We start from the raw sequence: 26,220 nt of genomic DNA on the forward strand, positions 1-26,220 counted from the left end.
ACACGGAACCAGCCTACCATCTTTATTTTTTCTGCAACAGGGCTGCCCAATGTGCTTTGTCCGAGGCATGCACGGGAACCACAAAGGGGAGGTCTGGGTCAGGGTGCTTTAGGATAGGTTCGGGTGGTAAAAGCAGACTTTAAGAGCTGAAAGGCTGTTTGACACTCCTCAGACCAGGGAAAGGGGGGCCCCGGGCTTAGCGGACAGTGGATCTTTACCCTTAGTGCATAAGAGGTCTGTGAGAGGGAGAGTCAGTTCAGCTAATTGGGGTATGAAGTCACGATAGAAATTAGCAAAGCCAAGAAAAGATTGGAGTTCTTTGCGGTTGGTGGGGGCAGGCTATTGGAGGGACTGGGCGTCCAATTTTAGCAGGATCCATTTTCAAGCCCTCGGGCGAGATCCGTAACCCAAATAGTCAATGGAGGTCTGGTGAAAACTGCATTTGGAGAGTTTGGCAAAGAGAGAGTTGTCGAGCAAGCGCTTCAATACCTCCCGAACCAATGTCTCATGCTCTTCCATGGTTTGTGAGTAAATTAAAACGTCATCTAAGTATACCACAACTCCCTTGTAAAATAAATCATGGAGAACTTGGTTGATAAGGGCCATAAAAGCCCCCGGGGCCCCACTTAACCCGAATGGCATTATTAAGTATTCAAACTGTCCAAACTTTGTGTTAAACGCAGTCAAGTGTTCATAGCCTTCAGCAATTCTGACTCTGTAGTAAGCTTCTCTCAAGTCCAATTTAGTAAAATGCGCCCTTTGCCGAAAGTGCATCTAAAAGGTCCTTGATCAAAGGCAAAGGATATTTATTGGACAGGAGACCGCTGCTGAGACCTCGATAATCTGTGCAAAGCCGTAAGGACCCATCTTTTTTTTTTTTACAAACAAAACGGAGCAGCGTGTGTGTGTTTGGTAGCCCGCCGTATGAACCCGTGAGCAAGGTTCTTGTCCAAGAAGGCACGGAGTTCTTTCTCCTCATTGGGACTCATGCGATAGATTCTACCTTTAGGTAGTTGCCTCTGGTTGTATAACAATTTTGCAGTCAGTGTCTCTGTGGGTGGCAACTGATCGCGATTCTTGCTCCTGAAAAACTCTGGCTAGATCATGATATGCAGGTGGGATGCCAATAAGATCGGGAGCAATCGCTGAAGAAGCCAGGGAGGGGGGTGTGTCAGGAGAAGTTGGGTTTTCCCCCCAGTTCATGTGTTCCCCGCAGGGAGGGTCAGTAAATTCTAAGATCCGTTCTTTCCAAATGAACTTTGGTTCATGTAACAGTAACCAAGGCATGCCCAAAACTATGGAGTGTTTGGCCACTGGTGCCAAGATAAAACTAATTTTCTCCCAATGGTCGGCGCAACGGAGGAGAACCGGCTGTGTTTTGTACTGGGCCGGTCCTTCGTTTCCCAAGGGGCTGCCGTCCATTTGGGTGAATGGTATGGGCTTGGCCAGGGGAATTTGGTCCAGACCTAGCTCCTCTGCCACCTGGGGCCGCATTAAGCAGTGGGAGCAGCCAGAATCCACAAGGGCCGAGGCTATGATGCGAGTGTGTTTAGCGGGGTTGGCCAGAAATGCTTGGACAGTAATGGGAGCGCTGCCTTCACTCACCGCGTCAGGAGTCGGGCCCATGTCCATGGGGGCGGAAGAAAGGCAAACAGCTGCTTCCCCCTCCTCTGGGTCAGCCTTCGATGACCGCTTTAGACGAACCCGTCGCGGCGCCCTGACCTACATGGTGGCTTGGCAGATGGGGTGCCGGAGCTGGAGCGGTTGGTTTCTGTTTCTTGGGACAGTTGGCGGCTAGATGACCTGGCCCTCCGCAGTAAAGACACAATCCCAGTCGGCGACGGCGTTCCGAGGTGGTTTCGGTAGGGGCAGCTGGGCTTGACTTGGTGGACACAGTAGTGGGTTTTGGGCGTGGCGGCCACCGGCACGAAGCGTATTCCAAACGAGATGCCACCTGGGATCCCAACTGGATCCAATCTGCAATAGTACGAGGGACCCTCGAATTAAAAAACACCGTTTCCAATGCAGCTTACCGTCCACAGCATCCGAGAAGTATTCGCATTTCATGCGTTCAGGCCACTCAGGAGGAAGTCGAGCAGCCGCCGCCGCGAAATTCACGGGCAAATTCTGCAAACGGGCGGTTGCCTTGCTGGATAGTTTTGATGGTGCGGATAGCTTCATTCTCCAGCGCCTGGATCTTGGAAGCGCGCTCTTAAGGCTTGGAGGAATGCGGGCACCGTGCGAGAGTCTTCATCCTGCAAATCTAGAAGAGTCACGAACCAGTCGGCTGCTGCCCCATCCAGGACGGGGCCGATGTCCCGTATTTTTTCGCGCTCAGACCGGTATAAATCATCATAGTCTTCCGAGTGGGCGTTGAGGTGCAAGATGAAGGAGGTAAGTTGGGAAGCGGGCCCATCATAGCGGGCTTGTATCGTGGGTCGATAGTAGCCCCGTTTGACGGCTCTTGGTGCCTGCTGGGGTGGTGGCTGCGCTGGTTGGGCAGGTTGGGCAGGCAGCTGTTGTAACGGGGGGCCGGAATCGGGTGCTGGCGGTGCCGCTGGCTTACGCTGGGTGGCAGGCCCCAGATACGTGGCCGCCCTGGAACCGGCGTGATCAGTGACAGCATAGACTCCAACTTGGGGGTTCCTGGTCTGCTGCCTCCTTAGCTCCCTCTCCAACGCAGCCAGCTCCCTCTCCTTGCGGGTCAATGCATCCTGGTGCGCATGGAAAGCAGCTTTTTCTACGTTCCAATTTAGCCAGTTCGTCCCGCTTAAGGGCTTCAGTGAGCTCACTTTGCGTGCGCAAGAGGGCCTGAACGCTTTCGCGTTGCCGTTGTAAATCCAGTCTGGAGTGTTCCAGGACTTTATCATGGACTGACAGATTCTGGGCATATTGTCGTTGGAGCGCATCTTTGGCACGGTCCAACTCGAGTTGGACTTCTTTGCGTTGCCGCTCCCGGTCCCTCTGCAGGTTTTCGCGCTCTTGCTGCAACTGTGCCTCGCTCCTCCTCCCATAGCTGACGTTCACGGGTCCATGCTTCTTGGGCATCTCGCAGTCGCCTCTACCTCCTCATCCCAGGTCTCCTTCGAAGGGAGAGGGAACAGATCCGGCTGGGAGTGCAGGCTTTCTTCGACTCTTCTTCATCTGGACGCGAGGCATCGGAGACACCGTAGCCGCCGTAGCCACAGGTGGCTCCCCCAGGCACCCCAGGTGCGGTCGCTGGCCCGGGATCAGGGTCCGATTGGGAAGCAGCACGGATACCCCTCCCAATTCCAGGTTTAGTCCCGGTGTCCTTTGGACGAGCCCCAGTGCTGTGCCACGCGGTGGTTCTTTGGGAGCATCACCAAAATACGAAGTCCAGGAAACGCTCAATGGATTCCCTGGGTTGCCCCCTGAAACTTGGTCAGGCCCGCCCCTTCTATTTCAGGTTGCACCCGAGGTTCGTAATCCACACGAGAGCGGGTAGAGATCCGATCCACAGGCGCTCGATCCATAGACAGCCCCCAAACGGCTCATGGAAGTCCCCATGGTCGCCGCCACGTCCCTCGCTCCAACGGAGTAAAGGAAGACTTCGTGCTGATACGAGGACGAGAAAGAGCCACCAGCGAGGCCCGTTCTCCTGCCGGTGCCTCCAGATCCAGAAGGGAAAGGTCGGAGCCCTCTTTGGGGGCTACCGCACCTTCCGCAGAAACATTCAACCTCTCCATGTCAAGACACCAGAGGTCCACTGCACTAGGAATATAGATGTATTAGGATTCCTGCCACAATGTAAGGAATTCCATAGAAGCAGAAATAAAAGGCTTTTTGGGAGTAAAAGTCCATTTATTAAGACATCTTAGAAAGCTCAAGTACACGCAGTGGCAGGAATGACACTTCCCGCCAGAAGCACAGGTTATAACACCATTCACCCCATCCCCCCTTCCTGCTTCCCATGGGAACGGAGTCCTCCTCTCCCGCGCAGAGATAAGGTCTCCGCCGAAGAAGCTGGCCCATCGCCCGGGCTGTGGAATGCACTCAAGGTTACTTCACCATCAACACCATTGAATCCTTTACAGCATGGACATGGCCACCGCAATGCGGTCACACTTGACTTCTGAATGCAATTGACTCCTATGGCAATGCCATGTTTTTTGTTAGCAAACTTTCCATCTCTGATAGGGCATCCCCCAAGGCACGGGGAGCCATAAATTCAAACTCTTCTTCCTCTTCTGCAACATTGTCATGGTTATGATCACACTATTGAGCAGCAGTCAGAGTTGGGCCATTGTCTGGACCCATTCCAAAACCTCAGCAATTGGAAAGGAAGATCAGCTTCTCACCAGGTCTGGGAGAAGGGTAAAAATTAATTTAAGTTAAGTTTCAAGAGCGTATCCAACAGCAGGTGCGGACTCAGTTCCCTGGTCTGAGAAATGCCACAAGCATGCGGGAACAACAGGGGGCTACTGTATCATTATTATGAACAGAATAAGTTTCATGTTCAGACCGTCTGATACATAATATAAAACAAGTATTACAAGCTGTGAAAGTGTGCATTATGACCCCATGATAAGAAAACTTTGTCAGCATTACTAGGTTGAAAATATAGCTACCAGGGCAATCCTGCTAGCAGTAATTAATACTAATGAAGTTGTAACAAATAAAGCACACAGTCCATAAGCATAGCAGGGAGTAAGAGAACAACTGCAAAGCCAAGGCACACTCCCAGTTGGGCTCAGAAGGCTAGAAATGGTATATTTGCTTCAATTTGCCCCACTCCTCAATTTCCAGATCAGCCGATGGAGAATGTTCTTTTCTCTTTTAGATTACTCTGCAGTTTGTTTTTCTTCCTTCCTCACTTTCATACCTTGTCCTTCTGGGGTTTCGCCAAAGGGATTCACTTCCACTTGAGTGGCATCAATTTTCAGGAAAAGATTATACAGCTTTTTAATTTGATCGGCAGCCTACATTTGAAAAGGAAAGAAAAACGTATGTGCGATTACTCAGAAACGGGAAAAAAAGGAATTGTCTTAAATTGAACGTAAACTGAAGCAGCTTTTCTTTTTGGCATCTAAAGTATCTAAAGGAGCAAAATAAGTTAACGTTTCTTGATCCAATGGACATTCCATATGCTGCTTGCAAACAGCTGACCAATGGAATCGCCAAAAAGCATTGAACCCTTCTTTTGGCGTTGAACACGGCATAAAGACTCCCTCTTCACAGTGCACTAAATGGGGCTCTGCAGTGAGTGAGAGCAACATCATTAATTCAAGCAAACTTAATTTAAGCACAATGAACCAAGTTTGAGAGTTTGTAATGAATACATTATGCTGATATTGAAGTTAAAGTGATTACCTTAATGAGGCTAAATTCAGAAACTGTGAAGCAATATTCAGCTGACTAATGCAGATTAGTTGTGGAATTTGTTTGGAAAACGCATGAGCCTTCCCTTCTTACATCAAAACGTTACTTTCATGGTCCAAACAGCAGTTGAAAAATTGGGTTATTTGCTCTCAAAACTCAGCTCTGTTCATTTTCCTTTAAGCGCTGCTGATAACAACGGCTAAGCAACCACTGCCTGTTCACTTAATTAGAGGCTAATCTGATTTGCAGGGGGTGGGTGGGTAAAGATCGGCACTTGCAAGGAACCCTTGTGATCTGTTGAGCTGTTAAAATTTCCCCTTCCTACCTGCCACGCTCTTTGAGTGTTGACCTGTAGTAATTCAACAGTTCCGCCCCAGTGGAACTCTATTAATTAAGTCCAACTTGTCATACTAAATGGTTTTTCCTACCTTACTAACTTTCTCCAGGTTTAGGAAGGAATGTTGACTCAGGCCTAACTGCACAGAAGCTAAAGGTTTCGTTAATGCGTTCCTTTCCCACCCCATGTAAAAAAAATCAGGTGTCCAGTGGCTCAATTTTGATCAGGACTGTTGCATGAAGTGGGACAGAGGCTTATGCCTGCCTACGCTTTGCGCTATTTTACTGACATGAAACAGCAGCTTAAACTCTCTCAGTGATTATCTCCCAGTATTTTCAGGGTTATTGATTAAGGAAATCATTGACCCAGCGTGGGGTAGTGGTTATGACTTTAAACTGAAGAACCAGGTTTGATTCCTTCTACTTTACATGAAGCCTACTGGGTGACCTTGGACTAGTCACAGTTCTCTCAGAACTCTCTCAGCCCCATTGACCCCACAAGGTGTGTGCTGTGGGGAGCTGAAGGGAAACTGTTTTGAGACTCCTTACAGTTGAAAAAGACAGGGTATAAAAACTAACTCGCCTTGTTGTTCTTGCTCTTCTTCTACTACTGCCTGCTATCTGACCTACTACTGTCACATTCAAAGGCCCTGTTTTGGGGGTCCCTGCCTTCTGAGATTCGTGCCTTCTTGGTTGTGTTCGCAAAGCTATGAAACTCTCCAGGGAGACTCATCTGTCCCCTTCTGTTGTCATCTTCCACCCAGCAGATGAAGGGTTTTTTTTTTGTTTAGACATTCCCTCAGCAATCCATCATTCCTGACCAATGTTTTAATTATTGTTTGCATGCATTCATTTGTATTTTAGCATGGCCAATTGGAGTGCCAAAGGTTCGCCACCACGATTATAGATAGTTATTGTTGCCCCTCCCCTTTCAGGCTTGGGGTCAAAAATAAATAAACAAATAAAATACTCTAATGGGTTCTAAATGTTCCCACTTTTTACTTCTAAGGAATCTTTTATGTAGGGATCTCTCTGCTGAAGAACTCTGGGCGTTGTTGGAAGGCACGCGATACAGCTACCTTGTGGAAATTAAGCATGTCTATCCAGATGGGAGTTATGCAGAAAATTCTGTGTGAACTGCTTACATTCCATAATGTAGTAAAATTAATTATCCAGTATATCACTTGTGATGGACTGCACAGGAAAAGTGAGTTTAAAAAGTGAAGGTTGTTTTTGTTACAAGTCAGAGTAGGGAATAAGTCTTAGAAATAGGGAAGCCATCTGATTGGACACATAATCCTGCACTCTGATTGGTTAAATATGACATAAAGAGGGAGAAAGATAACTCCCTGACAAGGAAGTTAGAAGGGGCTTTTGGATGTCTTGGAGGAAACATCTGAGAACATTAACATATAATCTCTGATAAGTATTTCAGTTAGTGTGATTGTGGCTAACCTGACTGGTTATAAAGCCTGAGCGTGGTGAGAAAGCAAAATATTACACACAGATTGATAGAACTGGTGATTTATTGAGGGGTCATAGCAGAGGTGGGGCCATATACATAAACCAGAGAGAGGAATAGATCCTCTAGAAAGAGCGAGAGGAAGAATTCCTGGGATTAGTAGTCTGAGATATTGGGTTTTTTGCTTTGTTTTCCTTCAGAGAGTGAATTTTTATGTTTATTTAGGGTTTCTAACTGAGAAGGCTGAGTGAGGGTACTGTGTAAAGTACGAGCCTGTCCATTAGCCACCACCATCTAAGCAATATCTAAAATAACATCTAAACAAACTGAAACAGAACAAGTCTGTGCCTGTTTCTACAACCAAAATTGAAAAACTGGCTAAGCCACAGCTCCTGTATATGTGTGTTTGTATATTTCTCCTGACTTTTTCCCCTTCCATCCAAGTTATCTCCCATTCTCATCTCCTGTTAAATAAACTTTAATTCTGTTTGTTTAAACCTGCCTCTATATTATTTCGTGTGCCTAGAGAAGGGATTTGCCAAAAAGTAAAAGTAACAGGCTCCTTTTGTCCTCTTGGACAGTAATAGGGCTGAACAAAAGGGTTTTATTTTGCCTCACGCTACCATCTGGAAAAGCTCAGTCCCTGTAAAAAGGCAAGAATTCTGAAAAGCCTGGTCAGAAAGTAGTTTGCTTGCCTGAAGAAGTTAGGAAAGCGAGGGGATCTGTCACATTACTGCAATAAGGATTAGTAACCCTAGCATCTGAGAGCAATAGCTGCCCCTTACAAACTGCAAATTCAGGGGCAAGAAACTTGTGAGAAGGCCAGGTGGCCAGTTGCTGATGTACACTATACTAAGATAGTAGTTCATACAATCCAGCACAAAAAGCCCTTCCATAGGTACTAGGAAGCATCTTGAGCACAGTGATGTAGTGGTAAGATCAGTGGACCTTAATCTGGAGAACAGGTTTGATTCTCTGCTCTTCCACATGAATGGCAGACTCTTCTCAAGTGAACTGGATTTGATTCCCTCCTCCTCTACATGAAGCCTGATGGTTGACCTTGGGCTAGTCACAGTTCTCTCAGAACTCTCCCATCCCCTACCTCACAAGGAGTCTGTTATGGGGAGAGGAAGGGAAGGAGTTTTTATGCCATTCCGAGACCCCTTAGAGGAGAGAAAGGTGAAGTATAAATCCAATCACTTCTTTTCCACTCCAGTTTTCAGGGAATCGCCTGTCTCTAAGGGAGACAAGACTTTATGCGGAAGGAAGGTTATCTCTTTCCCCCATTTATGGCATTTGGCTCCACATTTAGTTCATTTTTGTTTGTCTAAAGAATGAGCTGATTGTTTCCCTGATGCAGTGAAGACACCGCAATTTTTTAAAAAGCCCTTTTACAAATAACACAAAATGACACCAGATTTTAAAAAGCAACTGTATAACGAATCATTAGCAATGCCATAGGCTCTAGCCAGAAGGTACCAAAAAGTGTCAGAAAGTGATGGGCCACGGCCACACACCACTCAGAATGAGAATGGATTCATTTTTTGGGCGAGAAACAATGTTTCCAGCAACTCCATTTAGAGATCTGAGTGCTGGGTAATTATGATATCATTGCAACTGAAGTGCTTGATGGGAGAACCCTGCATATTTCTCAGATAAAAACCACATCCTTCTGGAAAGGACGTATGAGCACAACTATTGTGGACACATATTGCTCCTTCCTGCATCCCATACATGGTATCTTCATTAGCTGCACATATTACTAATTGGATTCTCTAAAATCAAATCAATTCCACTGGTACTTGTAGCTCTGTCAATTTCGGACTATTTCATGTATGTATGTATGTATGTATGTATGTATGTATGTATGTATGTATGTATGTATGTATGTATGTATGTATGTATGAATGAATGAATGAATGAATGGTGATCCCTGGTCCCTGAATGAATGAATGAATGAATGAATGAATGAATGAATGAATGAATGAATGAATGAATGAATGAATGATTGGGTTTATAGACTGCCCTCCCCAGAAGGGCTCAGGGCGGTGAACAGCACATACATAGAGCACATATATCAGATGAGGTCCGTTAAATATTGGTTAATACAGGCTCTAAAATTAAAAATATATAAGCCCTACCCCATTAAAACGACATTAAAATTAGTACAAAAGATGGCACCTACTATCAGATTCCCTCAACCCTAAGAGGGGGTGGTAGGATTCATTTGATGTTATAAGAGATGTTATAAAAGAGGGGGGAAGAGGAGGGGCCGCCATCAACGGCTGGTCTCCCCAAAGGCCTGGCGGAACAGCTCAGTCTTGCAGGCCCTGCGGAATTCATTGAGATCCTGCAGGGCCCGGACAGCTGGTGGGAGAGCGTTCCACCAGGCCGGGGCCAGAGCTGTAAAGGCCCTGGCCCGGGTGGAGGCCAGCTGTATCATTGAGGGGCCAGGGATCACCAGTAAATTGGCCTCCGCCGAGCGCAGAGGCCGGTTCGGGACATATGGATTTATGGATTGACAAGCTACCATGGTCTCATTTGAATTAATGTCTTCCTAGCAAAATCCAACACTCTGCCTGTGAAGAACAACAAAAATCCACAACCTAGTTCCTAGAAGTTAATTCAAAGCAGATTTCTTTGTGTTGATTACTGAAGAGAATCTAGAGAATGATGAAACGTTTTAATTAAAAAAGCAAAAACAAAATCCTGAAAGTGAGCAATTGATCAAAACTGATCACAATGACATCATGACATGTTAGAGACACCCAGTTTTCATTGTACTACCGGAATTCTTCTGGTGTTTACATAATGGGCAATATAAATGATTATGATAAAACCAAATTAAATAGACCTTTGATTGTACTGATGTAGCCATTATGTTTCTATGCTCCAGTAAATCACGCTGAAAAGGTTACAGCACATGGGAAGAAATGCATTAGGCTGCTGTTTGGTTAAGCAGTTTGTGCATTGTGCTAATAATTAAGCGCTAGAACATGCAAATCTGAAAAGATTTAATAATAATTCTCTCTTATTAAAGATACTGCTAAATCTTCAAATGGGTGTTAATCATCTTAATGATTATGCATTTGTTAATTGCACAGCTGGGATAGAAATTAATTAGAAGTGGTGTATTAAAAATTCAGAGGTTTTTACAGAAGTGGCATTTTGATGATATGGGAAAATCTGTGCAAAAAACCAATTTATTATCTCTCTCTCTCCTTGACAGCAGCAAAAGGAAGATTAAGGTAGTTATGAAACAAATCATATAGAATGGTAGCTTGAAAATTCATGTTCCATTTTGATACTCTGAGGACAACGCTTAGAAGAGACAAATGCATACTGAGAAGTCACATTTGATTTTGCATTTATGGGGGTTTTTTTAGATCAAACTTTTATTTTCCATTGATTTTTTAAGTAGAAAAATGGGAGAAAGCAATCTGTTAGCACAGCAGAGAGCCATCAAACCCATGTCCTAATGTTTTCCAACTGACTTAAAGAAGACGTAGATTTTATAAAGACTGTACAGTGGGCAACTCCCTCCCTCCCACTTTTGCTTCCCCCAAAACTGAAACATGCCGAATGCACGTTACGCTTTTGAAAACTGAACGGACGTGGCAATCTGCTTAAGTGCTTTCCTTTTCAGGATTAGTTTCCGAGAGGCCACAATTAACATTTCCTTTAGCATTAAAGAATAACAGGCCATCTGTAAATGTAGCAGAGTTAAGGACAACAGTGGGAGTTTCTTAAAGAAGAAGTTGCTAAAGGCACAACTGCAAATATACGGCAACTAAAGGGGGGGGGCATACGTCCAAGGCCTGGTGCACCGTGCAATTGGCCTTTTCCCCTCCCTCCTCTCTCTTGCATGCCACCCCTCCCTCCCTCCCCTTCCCTTGCATGGCACCCCTCCCTCCGCTAGGGTGGGTGGGCCTTGTCCAGATACCAGGCCCCTCCCCCTCCCTTGCATTCCACCCCTCCCTCCCTCCCTTCCCTTCCCTTCCCACCCCAGGTAACTAACATCTGAAGATGCCAATAGAGATGTGTAAAAAGCCATGTGGCGGGACAAAAATAATAAAGGACAAGTATAAGTAATGGAGTCCTGATATAGATGGGCAAAGCTAGCCAAATCTTGTAGGATCTTGGACATAAGGAGGGTCAGCGCTGGTTAGCACTTGAATGGGTGACTGCCAGGGAAGTCCAGGGTCATTATGCAGACCCAGGCAATGGCAAATCACCTCTGTTCGTCTTTCACCTTGAAAATCCTATGGGGTCTTTACATGTTGGCTGTGACTTATGGCATTTTACACGCACAGGAAATGGAAGAAGGGACAGGTCACGAGGGACAATTACAGATGAGCAGCCCAGACATGTAAGGACAGGAGGAAAAAAGTACAAAATGAGCTGTGGCTGGCAAGTGATGCTAAGAATAAGAAAAAGGGCTTTATCAGGTATCTCTAAAGGAAGATAAATGAAACCGCAGGCTCACTGCTTAGTGAGGGTGGGAAAATTTTGACAGGTGACAAAGAGAAGGCAAAAGTGATCGATTTCTATTTCTTAGTAAAGGGATTTAAGTCCAGCAGAGTGGTTGTGTATGGTTTGTGTAGTCTACTGGTTATTATTTTATTACCTTCGGGACCGCATTACCCCATATGTCCCTACTAGGCCTCTGCGTTCAGCGGAGGCCAATTTGTTGGTAGTCCTTGGCCCCTCAATGATGCGGCTGGCCTCCACCCGGGACAGGACTTTCACAGCCCTGGCCCCTGCCTGGTTCTTCCTTCAGCTGTCCGGGCCCTGCAGGATCTTGGTGAGTTCTGCAGAGCCTGCAAGACGGAGTTGTTCCGCCGGGCCTTTGGAGTGCCCAGCCGCTGATATGTGTGCCCCTTCCATCCTCCTGTATTTCGGGCCCAATACCATCTGTGGGACCCATTCTTTTTCTCCCCTCTTGGGAGGGTCTAATAGGAATTGTTGAGGGCATTGTTGTTTATTATTTGCTGCATTTTAACTTAAATTATTTAAAGTCTATTATGTGATTGAAGTAATTTTATATTTGTTCACCTGCTTAGAGTCAGCCGAGGTTGGGTGGTCTATAAGACTAGATAGATAGATAGAATAGATAAGATAGATGAATAGATAGATAGACGGAATAGGAGTAGATAGATAGATAGATGAATGAATGAATAGATAGATGAATGAATAGATAGATAGATAGATAGATAGATAGATAGATAGATAGATGGATAGATGGATGGATGGATGGATGGATGGATGGATGGATGGATGGATGGATGGATGGATGGATGGATGGATGGATGGATGGATGGATGGATGGATGGATGGATGGATGGATGGATGGATGGATGGATGGATGGATGGATGGATTGGATGGATGGATGGATGGATGGATGGATGGATGGATGGATGGATGGATGGATGGATGGATGGATGGATGGATGGATGGATGGATGGATGGATGGATGGATAAATAATGGTTGATTAAAACTAATTTTTAGTTTTGTTTTTCATTGGTATATATTTCTGAGGCTTGCTCACTTAAGCTGTTCTTTGGGTGGATCCCCTCCCACGTTTGTTTTTGATCCCATCCATCAGAATGGAGCCATGTATCCTCACGCACTCCAAAAGGGTACATACCCCACTGAATCCCATGTTAGAGTAGGTGGCTGATTAGCTCTTTTTGAGTCTGTGGACACCTTTGGAATTTTGACACAGGGTGATGGGAGCAACCACAAAATGTCTGCCACAGAAGGAAGAGCCAACCACAAAACGCCAGGAAGTGTGGTTATGCATAACTCTATAGTAAACCTTCAGCATTTCAGATAGAAGATCTGTTTAACAGGATGCTTCTTTAAATGAACTGTCAAAGCCCCCTTGTTCCACAACAAGGCTTAGGGGTGAAGGTCAAGAGCAAATTCACACAAAACTGAGGAGTGAATCCTCAGTGACCAGAGTAACATACTACCATCAGCCCCTCTGAGCTAATCCTGAGGGAACAAGTCTCCACCCCTCTGGGTCTTAATTTAGTACTCAGCCCCAAAGGTAGGGCACATGTACACTGAGTTCCAGAAACAATTGTAGTTTGGCAACTGTAGCCAAAAGAGGCCAAATACTGGAGTGGAGCCCCCAAACCCAAGTAACACCGCAAGAACATGATTAATTTGGTTTATTAAAAGAAATGTTCAAAAGGATACAAATATAGAAGTAGTTCAAAACAAAGAAGAAAATATAAAACTAAACAGCTAACCTAGAATGCTTATTCAGTATTTCATCCTCTGACCCAGATGTTACCTAGCCAGACTGAAAATACAAAGCCCAAATAGGATTCCTAAGTCCAAAATCCCAGAAGCAGGAACTCTGGCCATACCAGGTCCAACCTATAGGCAAAAGTGTGACCAGAAGAGCCAAACTAGAATTAATGGTCTTGCTTTATGCCAGACTGTCTCAGGCTAGCTTGATCCTGTTTGGCCAATCAAGTATGTTGCTAGGACATGCAACACATACCGCTGCAGCTTCAACCCATTTCCAAACAAGAAACTTTCCAATGTCTAGGGTTCCTTCCTAATGAGACGGAACTCCCTCTTGATCTGTGGCATTGAAGCTTCCAAGCATGGGATCTCATTGGCACCTGTGCCTCACTCCATCAAAACTCTTACCTCACTGTGGAAACTGAAAGCCAGAGTAACATTCATTTCCAAGAGTGGAGCCCTCAGCAGTTGAAGTAGGCACATAAGCCCGAACCAAAAATCTAAAAGGCTAACAAACAGCTAAACGAGGCTAGTTTCTTGACATGAACACACTGTTTCAAAATAATTTATTTAATACACACAGCTTACTTTTAGTCATTCAATGAAGATCCTTGTACTGTGGTGACAGTACAGCTGCTGTCAAAACAACATTTTAAAAGATCTACATCAGTGGTTCTCAACCTTCCTAATGCCGCAACCCTTTAGTACAGTTCCTCATGTTGTGGTGACCCCCAACCCTAACGTTTATCCATTTTACAGATGGAGAACACTGATGCAGAGAGTCTTAGGCAACCCCTGTGAAAGGGTTGTTCGGCCCCCAAAGGGTTGAGAACCACTGATCTACATAGAGATCTGGTACCACTCACTATCCAAAAATGTGTGGCACGGCACCCACAAGCCCCAGGCTGGGGACCCCAATTTAAAAGACCCCATGGCCTGTTCTCTCAGCCCATATTTTCCTTTAAAAAGCAGTTTTAGGGGAATCTGATTTGGGTCTGTCATTTGCCTTTTTTCATGCAAGAATGCTGCCAGAGGCATGGAGAAAGTAGGTGGGAAAACAAAGCAGAGGTGAATTGCTAATTTAACATGCAGCGCTGCCTGAATTCAAATCAGTGTTTGCGTTCTATTGAAAAAAAAAAAACCAGACCAGCATCTTCCCCGACTGGTGAACCTCTTGAGTGTTGGAGAGAGGAATGGAACACCGTTCACACTATGTGTACATCATGTGACTATGTCCAGCATCTATGTCCAAGATGACCCTGCAGAGGCCAAAAGCCTGACATACAAACTAACCTTGCAGCCAAACACCTCCTAATGGTGCTACACATCAAGAGCATTGCCCCTGTAAAACCACACTCACAAACCGTCAAAGATTTTTGATGGCCACTTCAAATTTAGAGGGCCCTCCTCAGTAGGACCTAGCAATTCAAGACTTATTGCACAGCAGGCTTCTTTTCGACAGGATGGAACAATCACTTTCGGGCAATACTGTCTTCACATTCTCATTGGGGTTTGAAATAGGTGCCTTAAATCCCAGCCGTTGGATGTGTCAATTAGGCAAGAATTCACATGGCTACCAAAATGCACAGGCCACACTCCCTGCTCTCCCACCTCACATGTTCCATACTCCAAAAGGCCCCCTGAACACCATGGTGGCTATATGCCAAAAAGTGCCCCTTACGTGCGAACATGGCTAAACTTTTGTGAAATTTACCTGCTGTCGTAGCGCCCCCTTGAATCCTAGATTTTCTGCCATCTTCAGAGCTTGAGCCTCTCGCACACCTTCGAAAATATCTATTTCCTCCTGTGACGACACAAAGATTAAAGTGGATCTAACATATAGATTGATTCCCCACTTCAAAAATGAAACTAGATACAAACTGGGTAGGTTTGAGCACGTGCCTTTTGAGCACAGTTTGAAGGTCCCCACTGCAGCTTCTACCCCATAAGCGGCAGCAACACAGCAGCCAGGCAGGAGTACTTACTGTCGGCGGATCAAACATGCGATCTGCCCAGGGGCTATACTGATTGGCTGCTGCATTGTGCTGGGGTGGGATTTTTTTTAATTTTCAAACTGACGGATCCACATCTCTGCGAGCATGCGCAGAACAACCCTATGCGGTAGTGCATACGTGGATACGACAATACGTTTAGCGTTTCAATGTATTGCCTTTTACTCTGTGAAACATTCAAACTGACCCCATGTTGTTTCGTTTAGACGTGAATCTTTGCTCCGTGAAATTTTTTTTACAAGACTGCGGGCGCATTGCGCACAGCCCACTGCTTCCTGATTGGACGAAAGACTCCACGTCACTACCAGCGGTGAGGAAAACGAAACCAGATTCACTCCCGAAATTCCCACTGCTCCACAGTCAGTGCATGTTTTTTCAAAAGGTCTACTTTCTTCCAGGTTCTGAAATAACACGCACGGGGGGGAAGGCGGGGAGGAAGAGCGGCAGAGATGGGGTCAATCTGTTTTCGGCGCTGGTGTAGTGGGGAGTTCTGCTGGAAACCTGGATATTTTCTGTGACGAGCACGCATCTAATCGTGAGTGGGGACTCGACCACAGGGTCTCAAGAAAGATTTATAACTTCAAAAGTAAAAATAAATAAATAAAGTGGTTGATATTTGCCAATCAGTAATTAAAATGTGGAAAATTGCCAGATTTCTGTGGCTGAGGCAAAGCTGCCTATAGGGCATGTTATAATTACCACGCCACCTTGGAAAAGGCTACCTCCAAAAACTGTGTAATTCTTCAGGGTGGCATGCTGACAAGACAATCTGACACCACTTTTCACTTTTAATTACTGTGCAGATGGTGTTGATGAACACATAGTCTGGTGATTTTTATGACTTCTTTTGGCCAGCTTCCAGAACAGCAGTGCCACTGCCCAGCAATAATTCTAGCTTTATGTACATTTCAAACGTACAAGAAATATCGCTGCAGAACTCTCTATAAACGTGTACCCGTTAGCTCCCCGAACGGACAAACGGCTCCCTTCCTGTTAATTTTTCTCGTTATTAATTCTTTACCACTTTAGCCATTATTCGGTCATAATTTAGTCACCAGGTTCAACAGAGTAATTTGAAACAATAGCTAGCTCTAAAGAAAGAGAAAATAGCGATAGTTAATCATAGGGAAGCCGCTTGTATTGCTAATCACTGATAAACATGTTACTGGCACGGGAGAAAAATGTTCACTTCCTAAGGAAGTAAGGGTTAGTTTACAGAACAGCAGAACCAAATGGCAGAGCACTGTTGGACTGCATCGCTACAGGGGAATTACAGTATGGCTGAAGTCCTTCGGCCGTGCTCTCCTCACAAATAAAACTTTCCTTGATATTGAAAAAGGGCTCCCTGACATATTAGTTTTCTTAAAGATCAAAGGATTTTTTTCCCCATCAAGCGTGGAATTCAAACATTCCAAACGTCATATAAAGCCAGAAGTGCTACAATCCAGCGTAAGATAAGCCATTGAAGACTGATTGCATGACATGGTCCTAACATGTTGGATGCCCTGACCTGGATAGACTGATCATGTCAGATCTCAGAAGCTAAGCAGGGTTGAGTTTGGCTGATAATTGGATGGGAAGTCTCCAAGGAACATCAGGGTTCTTAACACAGAGGGAAGCAATGACAAATCACCTCTGAATGTTTCTTGACTTGAAAACCCTATGGGGTTGCCATAAGTCAAAGGTGACTTGATCAAGGGGGAGGCAGGGGTGCAAACATTTTTGCTCCCCAAACTTGCACTGTGGTACGGGTGATGCCACAGAACAAGCCAGGATGTCCATGCTCATGAGTCACAAAAAAGCCAGAAATAAAACTAATTGTTGTTAATAAAGCAATTTGTATTGTGTTGATGTACCCTCACTAATTACAGTTAGTAGACTGGCCCACATTCCAACAACTGCACTATCCACAGCTAGCTTCAGTAGGACAATGTTTTTCATGGTGTCTGAAACAAGTCACAGTTTGTCAGTGAAAGCTGAGATGTCAAGATTGCCACACCTTATTAGTTGAAAGGTTATTAGTAATTTCAGTACCTTGAAGATGAGCTCTGGGGTTTTAGCTGCTACTTCTTCTATGTCAACCCCCCCTTCTGGGCTGCCAACCAGAACCGGTCCATTGCAAGCACGATCCATTAATATTGCAAAGTATGTTTCTCTTGAGATGTTCAGTGCTTCTGCCACCATAACCTGCAGTTGGCAACATTCAAATAGTAAGCTATGACTGACAATAGCTATGGCTGACAATAGCCAACAGTGATAACCAGTGCATCTGGCATGTTAGATGTTCGGCTTTCCAGATGGATATGGCCAAGATACAACCATTACTCAGAAGTCTGAGAGGTTTCCACTGTACTGTAATAAATGTACAGACAGGACAGACTCACATTCTTAAATCCATCATTGATTTCTCTCGTCACAAATGAAAATCGATCATTTAATTAGACTATAGATATCACACTGTTCCTTCCAATTTAATTTTCTACAAAATTACAGAAAGCACCCATAATAGTAATTTAAGTATTTAGGAACATAATCTTCTATTTGCTAGAAGAAAAAAACAAAATCACTACAAACTAAGGCTATGTATTTTCACAAGATACATAACATTAATACACTGTTAATGAACTTACCTTATTCCTATTAGCACTTTTTACAATGCAAGGAAATAAAAATAAGAGACAAGAAATTAACAGCCAAGTTTGATATTTCTCCCATAGCTGGGGAGAGTAAAGAAATTATTAGTTTATTTTTTTTAGAAAAATTAAGTGTACTTTTTCAGCCACATAGTGGCTGAATATGTTTTTCAACCACACAAGGTGACTTAAAATAACCAATAAAACAATAAAAACAGAAAAATCACAAACATGGTAACAAAAATTGTGACTTAAATCAGCAGTTCTCCCTTCTCAGAGCAGCCCAAAAAGGTCCCTAAAGTGGTTGTTGTGGGTTTTCCGGACTGTGTGGCCACGGTCTGGTAGATCACGGCCACACAGCCCACAAAACCCACAACAACCAGTTGAATCCGGCCATGAAAGCCTTCGACAGTCCCTAAAGTGTAGCTCCAACGATCAGCATTCTGATTGTTTCCCCTTTATTTCTCCCCTTTACTTCTCCATCTCAGCAGAGGCCAATCTGCTGGTAGTCCCTGGCCCCTCAATGATGTGGCTGGCCTCCACGTGGGCCAGGGCCTTTACAGCCCTGGCCCCTGCCTGGTGAAACACTCTTCCTCCAGCTGTCCGAGTTCTGCAGGATCTTGGTGAGTTCCGCAGGGCCTGTAAGATGGAGTTGTTCCACCGGGCTTTTGGAGTGTCCAGTCGCTGATAGGTGCCCCCCTCCTCTTCCTCTTCTTCATTTTTTGGGTCTCTTACCATCTATGGGACCCGTTTTCTTCCCCCTTTTGGGAGGGTTTTAATGAGGGTTATTGCGGACATTGTTTGTTACTGATCGCTGTGTTTTAAATTGTTTTAATGTATTTAAGCGTTATTGTATATATGTGATTTATGTTGTTCACCACCCAGAGCTCTTCGGGGGTAGGGCGGTAAACAAAACTCAATAATAAATAAATATTTTATGGAATGCTATTACGGAAAAAGGGGACTCATAGCCTTATCCAAAAGGGGGGGGGGCTAAAAGGGCTCATGGAAGTGACATGACCTCTTGCCAGTGTATTTGCCCTCCCAAGAAGTGTATTTGCCCTCCCAAGTATTTGCCCCCCAGCTGAGGGGGCAGTCATGCCAATGGCCATATGCTCAGCAGTCCCACTGTGGCAAAACCTGGAGATTCAGGCTATGGAAGGACTGCGCTGAAGTCCTGCTTGGGTGCCAGCATCAGCGGGGCATTTCTGGGGGCAGAGGCAACATTAGTCAGTTCCCTCCCAGGGTTCAGGGCCAGCTGCCCTTTAGGGCCTCAGACGTACGCTGCCCTTTTGGTGGCATATGTCCTTTGAACTCTATGGGGCTTTTCAGTGGTAGGGGAGTTTTGGGGCTTTCCCAAGCTCCCTGCACTGCTGAAAACCCTAATGGAGGCAGTGGGGTGGCACCGTACACCAGCACTGTGTCATGCCACCTACAAGTTTGGATGGTGCAGTAAGGAATTCTAGAAGCTGGCAGAGTGAATAATGAAACATAGATTTCACTTCTGCTATTCCTGCTCAATCTATTCAAAATTCAGATGTTTCCATTTTCAGCTGACAATCTCTTTCACACTGTCTAGTCTATGACAGAATCATTCTCTTCAGCTTTCACTGTGGAATATGGAAAAGCAATTAAGTTCTTGCTGACCAGAAAGATGCTTGGCTACATTATTATACCAAAACAATAGAGATTGTTTTGGTATAATAATGTAGCCAAGCATCTTTAGAGATGATATGGCAAACATTTAGGATGCAATCTATTGGAAAAATGTAAACTAAATACAGTTCCCCTTTTTTGTCTTCACAATAATTAAACGTGGATTAGAGTCACCATTCCTCAGATAAACCTTCTGAAATTGAAGGAGATCCCTATTTTAACATCTTCCCTTTTGTGGCCATATTTAGCTTTTTAAGATGAAGAACGGATTAACCAACTCTATAAAGTGATCTTGAGAAAGCTAATGATCAAGGTAATCATGTTAATGGACAATAAATACCAGCAGTTGAAACTATAATAATGAGTCTGGCATAAAAGAGATGCACTTTAATGCACATACACAAAAAGCATAATCTACAGACCTTTTTACATTTGTCATTGCCAACCCTTTGTAAGATATTTGGGTTAAGAAGATAATTTAGTTGAGAGGATTGTTTTTGTTTAAATGTAATAAATCAATACATTTAAACATAGCATTTGAAACCCAGCTGCACTGTAAACCTGAGCTCATACTTGATACTGTTAATGTAATAAACTCATGTCATTCCACTGTTGACACCAGAGTTAAGTATTTACATCTCTTTCATGTAACAGAAAAAACTGAAATGGTGCATGAGTCAATCCAATTAGAAGGGAAGTTCACAAAAAAAAAAGGATGATCAGATATCCTGGGTCCAAAGTTATGGGGCTTTAATTTTAAAACTGGGTCTGGAAACAAAGGGCCTTTCCCCACTTACCTTAAGCCCCGCGCTACTCTCCTCGAGTAGCACGGGTTCCCCCGGCACTCCCCACGACAGGGGCAGCGACAGCGCAGCTGCCCCGCCGCTGCCGCTGTCGCGCCCCCTCAGGCGGCATCTCTGGTGCTCTTGCAAATGGCGCCTTTTGATGACCCTCGTGGGGACGCCCGGGCACGCGGCATAGGGGGGATCATGGTGAGTGGGGAAACACCCATGGTGGGATCCTGCAGCTCTTGTGACACAAAGGTGAATCAATTACTGTGGTACATTCAACATCTGTACCACACACAGAATTTGGGACCAGCAGAAGCTTCTGAGAAGCACCAATGAAACCACAGAAACTCTGATGTGGTCAAAATACAGAAGATAACAGATGGCACAGAGTCATAGATAGCCTTCATTGATAAATATAGTGGAAATATATCGAGATGAGGCCAGGCCTTCCCCAGACAAATGTCACAGATGTGCAGACAGATATGACACCATGGACAGGGAGGATCTGCCCACTCAATATTGAAAAAGACTGCTCCCTCTGCTATAAGAGAACTATTTTTGTCTAGCCATCAAGTCATATCTGACTTATGGTGATGCCTGGTGGAGTTTTCAAGGCAAAAAAAATGTTCAATGGTTTGCCATTGCCTTCCTCTGCATTTCAACCCTGTGTTCCTTGGAAGTCTCCCATCCAAATACTTGCTAGGAGAATTGACTGAGTTCAGGTTAGTCTGGGTTATCCAGACCAGGGTAAATAAATCCTACTTTCTGACCTACTCTGCCGGGGTTACAACTCTCTAGGCCTGTGGTGGCGAACCTTTGGCACTCCAGTTGTTATGGACTACAATTCCCATCAACCCCTGCCAGCATGGTCAATTGGCCATGCTGGCAGGGGCTGATGGAAACTGTAGTCCATAACATCTGGAGTGCCAAAGGTTTACCACCGTCTAGGCTCTGCACTGGTTACAGCCTTGAGCTGGCACACCAACCAAAGCTGAACAAGTAACATTAAGCCACCCAGGCTATTTGGGCATCCAAAGATAAAGCTGTATCTAAAAGCATCCCACCCCACCCCCAAGTTGTGCACCTGCTCACCTAAGGGCACTGCCATCCCATCAGGAGGCAAGTAATCTTGTTTCTAGAGCAAACTGAATTTTAATTTAAGTAATCTTGTTTCTAGAGCAGGGGTAGGGAACCTGCGGCTCTCCAGATGTTCAGGAACTACAATTCCCATCAGCCCCTACCAGCATGGTGACAGAGGCTGATGGGAATTGTAGTTCCTGAACATCTGGAGAGCCCTGTTCTAGAGCAAACTGAATTTTAATTTTAACCCCGTCTAGATTTACCCATTGCCCTATTTGAGTTAGATGAAACAGAACAGAATGGATTATTATCAGCACATTGATGGTGCTTCAATTCCAAATACCCTTAAGACTTCATGCGCAGTTTCATGAAGATGTCAAAAAACACCGGGAACAAAATAGAGCCCTGAACAATCCCACAGTGCAAGAAAAAGAGCTAGAGTTGCCAGTTCCGCCTTCTGGAACTGTCTTCCAAACAGAAGTGATGCCTCCCTGTCCCGACAACACTCAATCAAAACGTCAAGGTGGTACACAAAGAACTAATCCGCTATAAATCACATATGTACCAGTAAACAATAAACCATACAAAACCTGAAATTACATAGGTTGAACATAAGTTAATATCTATGGATACGATTGAAATATACAGCTAAAATACTTGCATTTTATTTTTTGTATGGGTTATTGTTTACTGATACATACATTGTGGTTTAGTTCCTTGTCCTGAAAGACAGTCTAGAACCGTGGTGGCGAACCTTTGGCACTCCAGATGTTATGGACTACAATTCCCATCAGCCCCTGCCAGAATGGCCAATTGACCATGCTGGCAGGGGCTGTTGGGAATCGTAGTCCATAACATCTGGAGTGCCAAAGGTTTGCCACCACTGGTCTAGAATATAGTCAGTTGGAGAGGGGGTGAAGCTCAGTGGTAGAGCATCTGATTGGAATTCAGAAGGCCCCAGGTTCGATCCCTGGTATCTGTAGTTAAAGGACCAGGCAGGAAGTGATGGGAAAAACCTCCACCTAAGACCCTGATCATCTCCTGCCAGTTTGAGCAGACAATACTGGACTTGATGGACCAATGGCCTGATTCAGTGTTAGATGGTTTCATGTGAAAATTTGCTCTTTGCTCTTTGCAGTTGTGCTTTTCCTCATTGTGTGTTCAGGGCCACATAGGCCCAAACTGGGCTCCTTCCTTACCCAATGCTGTTTAAAATACCATGAGTCACAGCAGCCCCAAGGGGAGCCAAGAGCTGATCAAACATTTTGCACTACTGGTTGTTGTGGGCTTTCTGGGCTGTGTGGCCGTGGTCTGGTAGATCTTATTCCTAATGTTTCACCTGCATCTGTGGCTGGCATCTTGAGAGGTGTATCACAGAGAGAAGTCTGTTACCCACTGTGTCCATTTTGCACTAGTTCCTCTTTTCCTGGGACTGAACGAGTTCCAACAGCGACCTTCTTTTGCCGCAAGCCAAGAAAGGAACACTTCAGCCTACGCTTATGATCAAATGGAAGTGATTGGGATCGCCGAGTTGCTAAAAAGGCCACAAGAATCCCACCAGAGCTCAAATAAGACTTGAAATTTAAAATGGGTTAAGTCATGACTGGGTTGGAAGAGGAGCAGCTGCGTTCCCTTGTCTTTGGAAGATTTTGCCTGCTCTGTTTTTCTCTTGCTTTGAACTTTTGCCACAGGACAAGAGGAAGATGCTTCAAGTCATTTTGCAAAAGTCATTTTGCAAAAATAGCAATATTTTATGAACTTCAGCATTTAAAACAGAGTTTCTGCAACTCGGGAACATACGCCAAACACCCATGTGTTCTTTGTAGAGAGACAACTACACCAATTCCTTTCCAAATTGTGCTAGCAAGCTGGCAGATAAATGAACTTCCACATCTGCAGTCAACCACTGCAAAATATGTCTTTTTTCCTGAGGTGACTGAAGATCAAAGGAACGGCTTGGGACCCCCACCTCTTTACAATTAGCACACTCAGACAAGAAAGATAGGGCCGTAATGTGGCAATGCACCTCGGAGCCGACTGCATGGCCCAACTGCCTGCGGAAAAGTGCCAGAACAGTGCCTTCCGAAGCAGGCTGTGTGTGTAACTGCTTGTGTGCATTTGTCTCTACGCTGGTCATTATTTGACCCTGCAATCTGTCCAGTGTGTCACAGTGTAGTGGAATGTTAGGCAATTCTACTCCGAAAAGCACAAAGTCTGGGGAAACGGACCACTTGGGAACAAGACAAACATAGGCTCATTCCGCACATGCACAATAATGCACTTTCAAACTGCTTTCAGTGCTCTTTGAAGCTGTGCGGAATAGCAAAATCCACTTGCAAACAGTTGTGAAAGTGGTTTGAAAACGCATTATTTTGCGTGTGCGGAAGGGGCCATGGTGTCCTCATCTAAATGCTTTTCTACCCTGAAGAACAGTGCCCCCCCCCCCCCCGGAACCTTAACAATATAGATTTAGACATATATATGAAGCTGCCTTATACTGAACCAGACCTTTGACCCACTTCGGTCTTTGGGGCCATCACTTACAGTCTATTCAGACTGGCAGTGGCTGTTCAGGGTCTCAGGCAGAGGTTTTCACATCAACTACTGCCTGGCTCTTTTAACTGGAGATGCCTGGGACTGAACCGGGGACTCTGAAGACATCAGCCATAGAGGAGGGCAAAATGTTAAGAGCAGAAAACTACAAGGCCACGATCAAATAGCTCAGAAAACCCACAACAGCCAGTTTTAGAACTGTTTGGAAGCATTTTAAGCCCAACTGTTTAGCTGTTTGCCATCTGAAAGGATACAAAGGCTGTCAATTTTATATCATGCTACCTTTCTAATTGCCTCAAGCCTTCAAGATGGGCTATGAATTTTCTTACATGAAAGAATTGGCAAAACCTTAGTACAATGAAGGCCCCGGTTAAATTACCGAAACTTCCACCGTTAAAGTAAAGTGTAAGGTCCTTAATTCAAATATTAATAAGGTTAATTCTTTTACTGTTCAGAGAAAAGGGACAACAGCAAGTTCTGATAAGGAGAAACTGTCTTCGCAGATAAGCAAGTCCTTCAAATGATGCCTTCAGAGAATTTTATGTAAACCTATAAAACAGTTGCCAGCTTCTGAAAGAGCCGAGGGAGCTCTGTTTATTTAAGACAGATTCATCTTGCACCAATATTTTATATATTAGCCTAGGGAAAAGGGAGTCTATGTTCCAACACTCGTTTGTTGATAAGAACATATCTCTACTATGGACTTAACCATGATGTTCAATTCCCTTCCACCTTGAATGCTGGGAATTGTAGTTTCATGGGGCTGCTGATAATCTTCTATGTGAGATTTCATTTATGCAAAGCCAAAATCCTCAGGATTCTTTGGGGATATGGGATGAGGGCGGGATAGCTTTGTGAAACTCTGTGTACGTGGAATATAGCATTCCCTACATTTTCTTTCCCTTCTAATAATTCTCACTTCATAGTAAGTTCATAATATCCAGCATTGTTCTCTGAGAACTTCACGGCTCCAAATTTACTACGCGGGACCAGCACAGGACTGTGTCTTAGTTTGTAGCACCTGGTACACCCATGTGTGTTTGAACTGAGTAGTCATTAGGTGCTCTAATCAGGTATCCTTGGATAACTCAGAGAAGGGAAGAATCATGGGAATCATGAGAAATATACTGAGAATTTAAGTCTTCTTCAGGAGAATGATGTAAAGAGGAACTGTTCATCATGGATGTATCCATTTGACTTTGAAATCAAAGTTGGTGGGCAGCTGATTGGACTATTACACTACAAACAGAAAGGGGAACACGTTCTCTCTGTCTTCTGATAATGGGATTCTGGTAACCCTCCTTGCCACTCTACAGTTTTTTATCACCGTGGAGCAGATTTTCCTGCCTTTTGTATTTTTGGGTAGTCTTTCTGGTAGTATGTGATGGTTTCAGGCTACAGTTCTAACATTTCCCCACTATAAGGGAAAAGGTCTTTCATTTTTTTCAAACCAATCCCCTTAAAAATGGCACTGGAGAAGTGAGGCAGGTTCAGACATATTAAAAGGAAAAATTATTGAACAAAGGAAGTTGGAATTATGAAGAAAATCAGCAGATGGAAATCAGGCAGGGGTAAGCTATGTACAATCTTAGGTTTCTGTCACAGGTACAGAATTTTAGCAAGCTTTCTAGGCTGCTCAGTTTCTTAGACGTTATATTTCTTATGAAGGTGCAGTTTTCTCTTGAGTTACTCCTAATTGTTACTAACTTATGAATTCAAAAAGACTCTGGGTTCTAGCAATATACACACAGCCTTTCCACTGTTAGACAACCACTCTTCAGAAATCTCTTTTGTGAGGTAAGCAAATTGATAATACACCAGACAGGGAATCCTCGGCCGTTTCCGCACGGGCGGAATATGGCGGCCTGGGGACGGCAAAAACGCCGTCCCCAGACCGCCATTCGCACAGGGGGCACAGCTGCATCGCAGCCGCGCCACCCTCGCGCCGCCCGACCGCCGCGAAGCCGGCATTTCCCCAGTGCGTTTAGAAGCGTACTTGTTGGGGAAATGCCGCCTTGAAGCCGCTGCCGAGCGAACGGCAGCGGCTTCAAGACGCCCCCCCCCCACACTCCCTCCCGGCACTTACCTTGTCCCCGG

General features: G+C 44.8%; 1 protein-coding gene and 1 non-coding gene across 2 annotated transcripts in view; one reads left to right on the forward strand and one right to left on the reverse strand.

Annotated features, from left to right (window-relative positions):
- SUCLG2 (succinate-CoA ligase GDP-forming subunit beta) overlaps nt 1–26,220 on the reverse strand; it is a 271,779-nt gene that overhangs the window by 119,890 nt on the left and 125,669 nt on the right. Inside the window, exons 5-7 of the mRNA XM_048490767.1 lie at nt 17,445–17,597; nt 15,113–15,202; nt 4,844–4,940 (exon numbers count right to left, since the gene is read on the reverse strand). Coding sequence (XP_048346724.1) covers nt 4,844–4,940; nt 15,113–15,202; nt 17,445–17,597 — 340 coding nt within the window. The remainder of the gene's footprint in view (nt 1–4,843; nt 4,941–15,112; nt 15,203–17,444; nt 17,598–26,220) is intronic.
- TRNAS-GGA lies at nt 22,481–22,552 on the forward strand. The gene has a single exon. It is a non-coding gene; the product is annotated as a tRNA-Ser (tRNA).

Source organism: Sphaerodactylus townsendi, linkage group LG03, assembly GCF_021028975.2.
Source record: "Sphaerodactylus townsendi isolate TG3544 linkage group LG03, MPM_Stown_v2.3, whole genome shotgun sequence".
Lineage (NCBI taxonomy): Eukaryota > Metazoa > Chordata > Lepidosauria > Squamata > Sphaerodactylidae > Sphaerodactylus > Sphaerodactylus townsendi.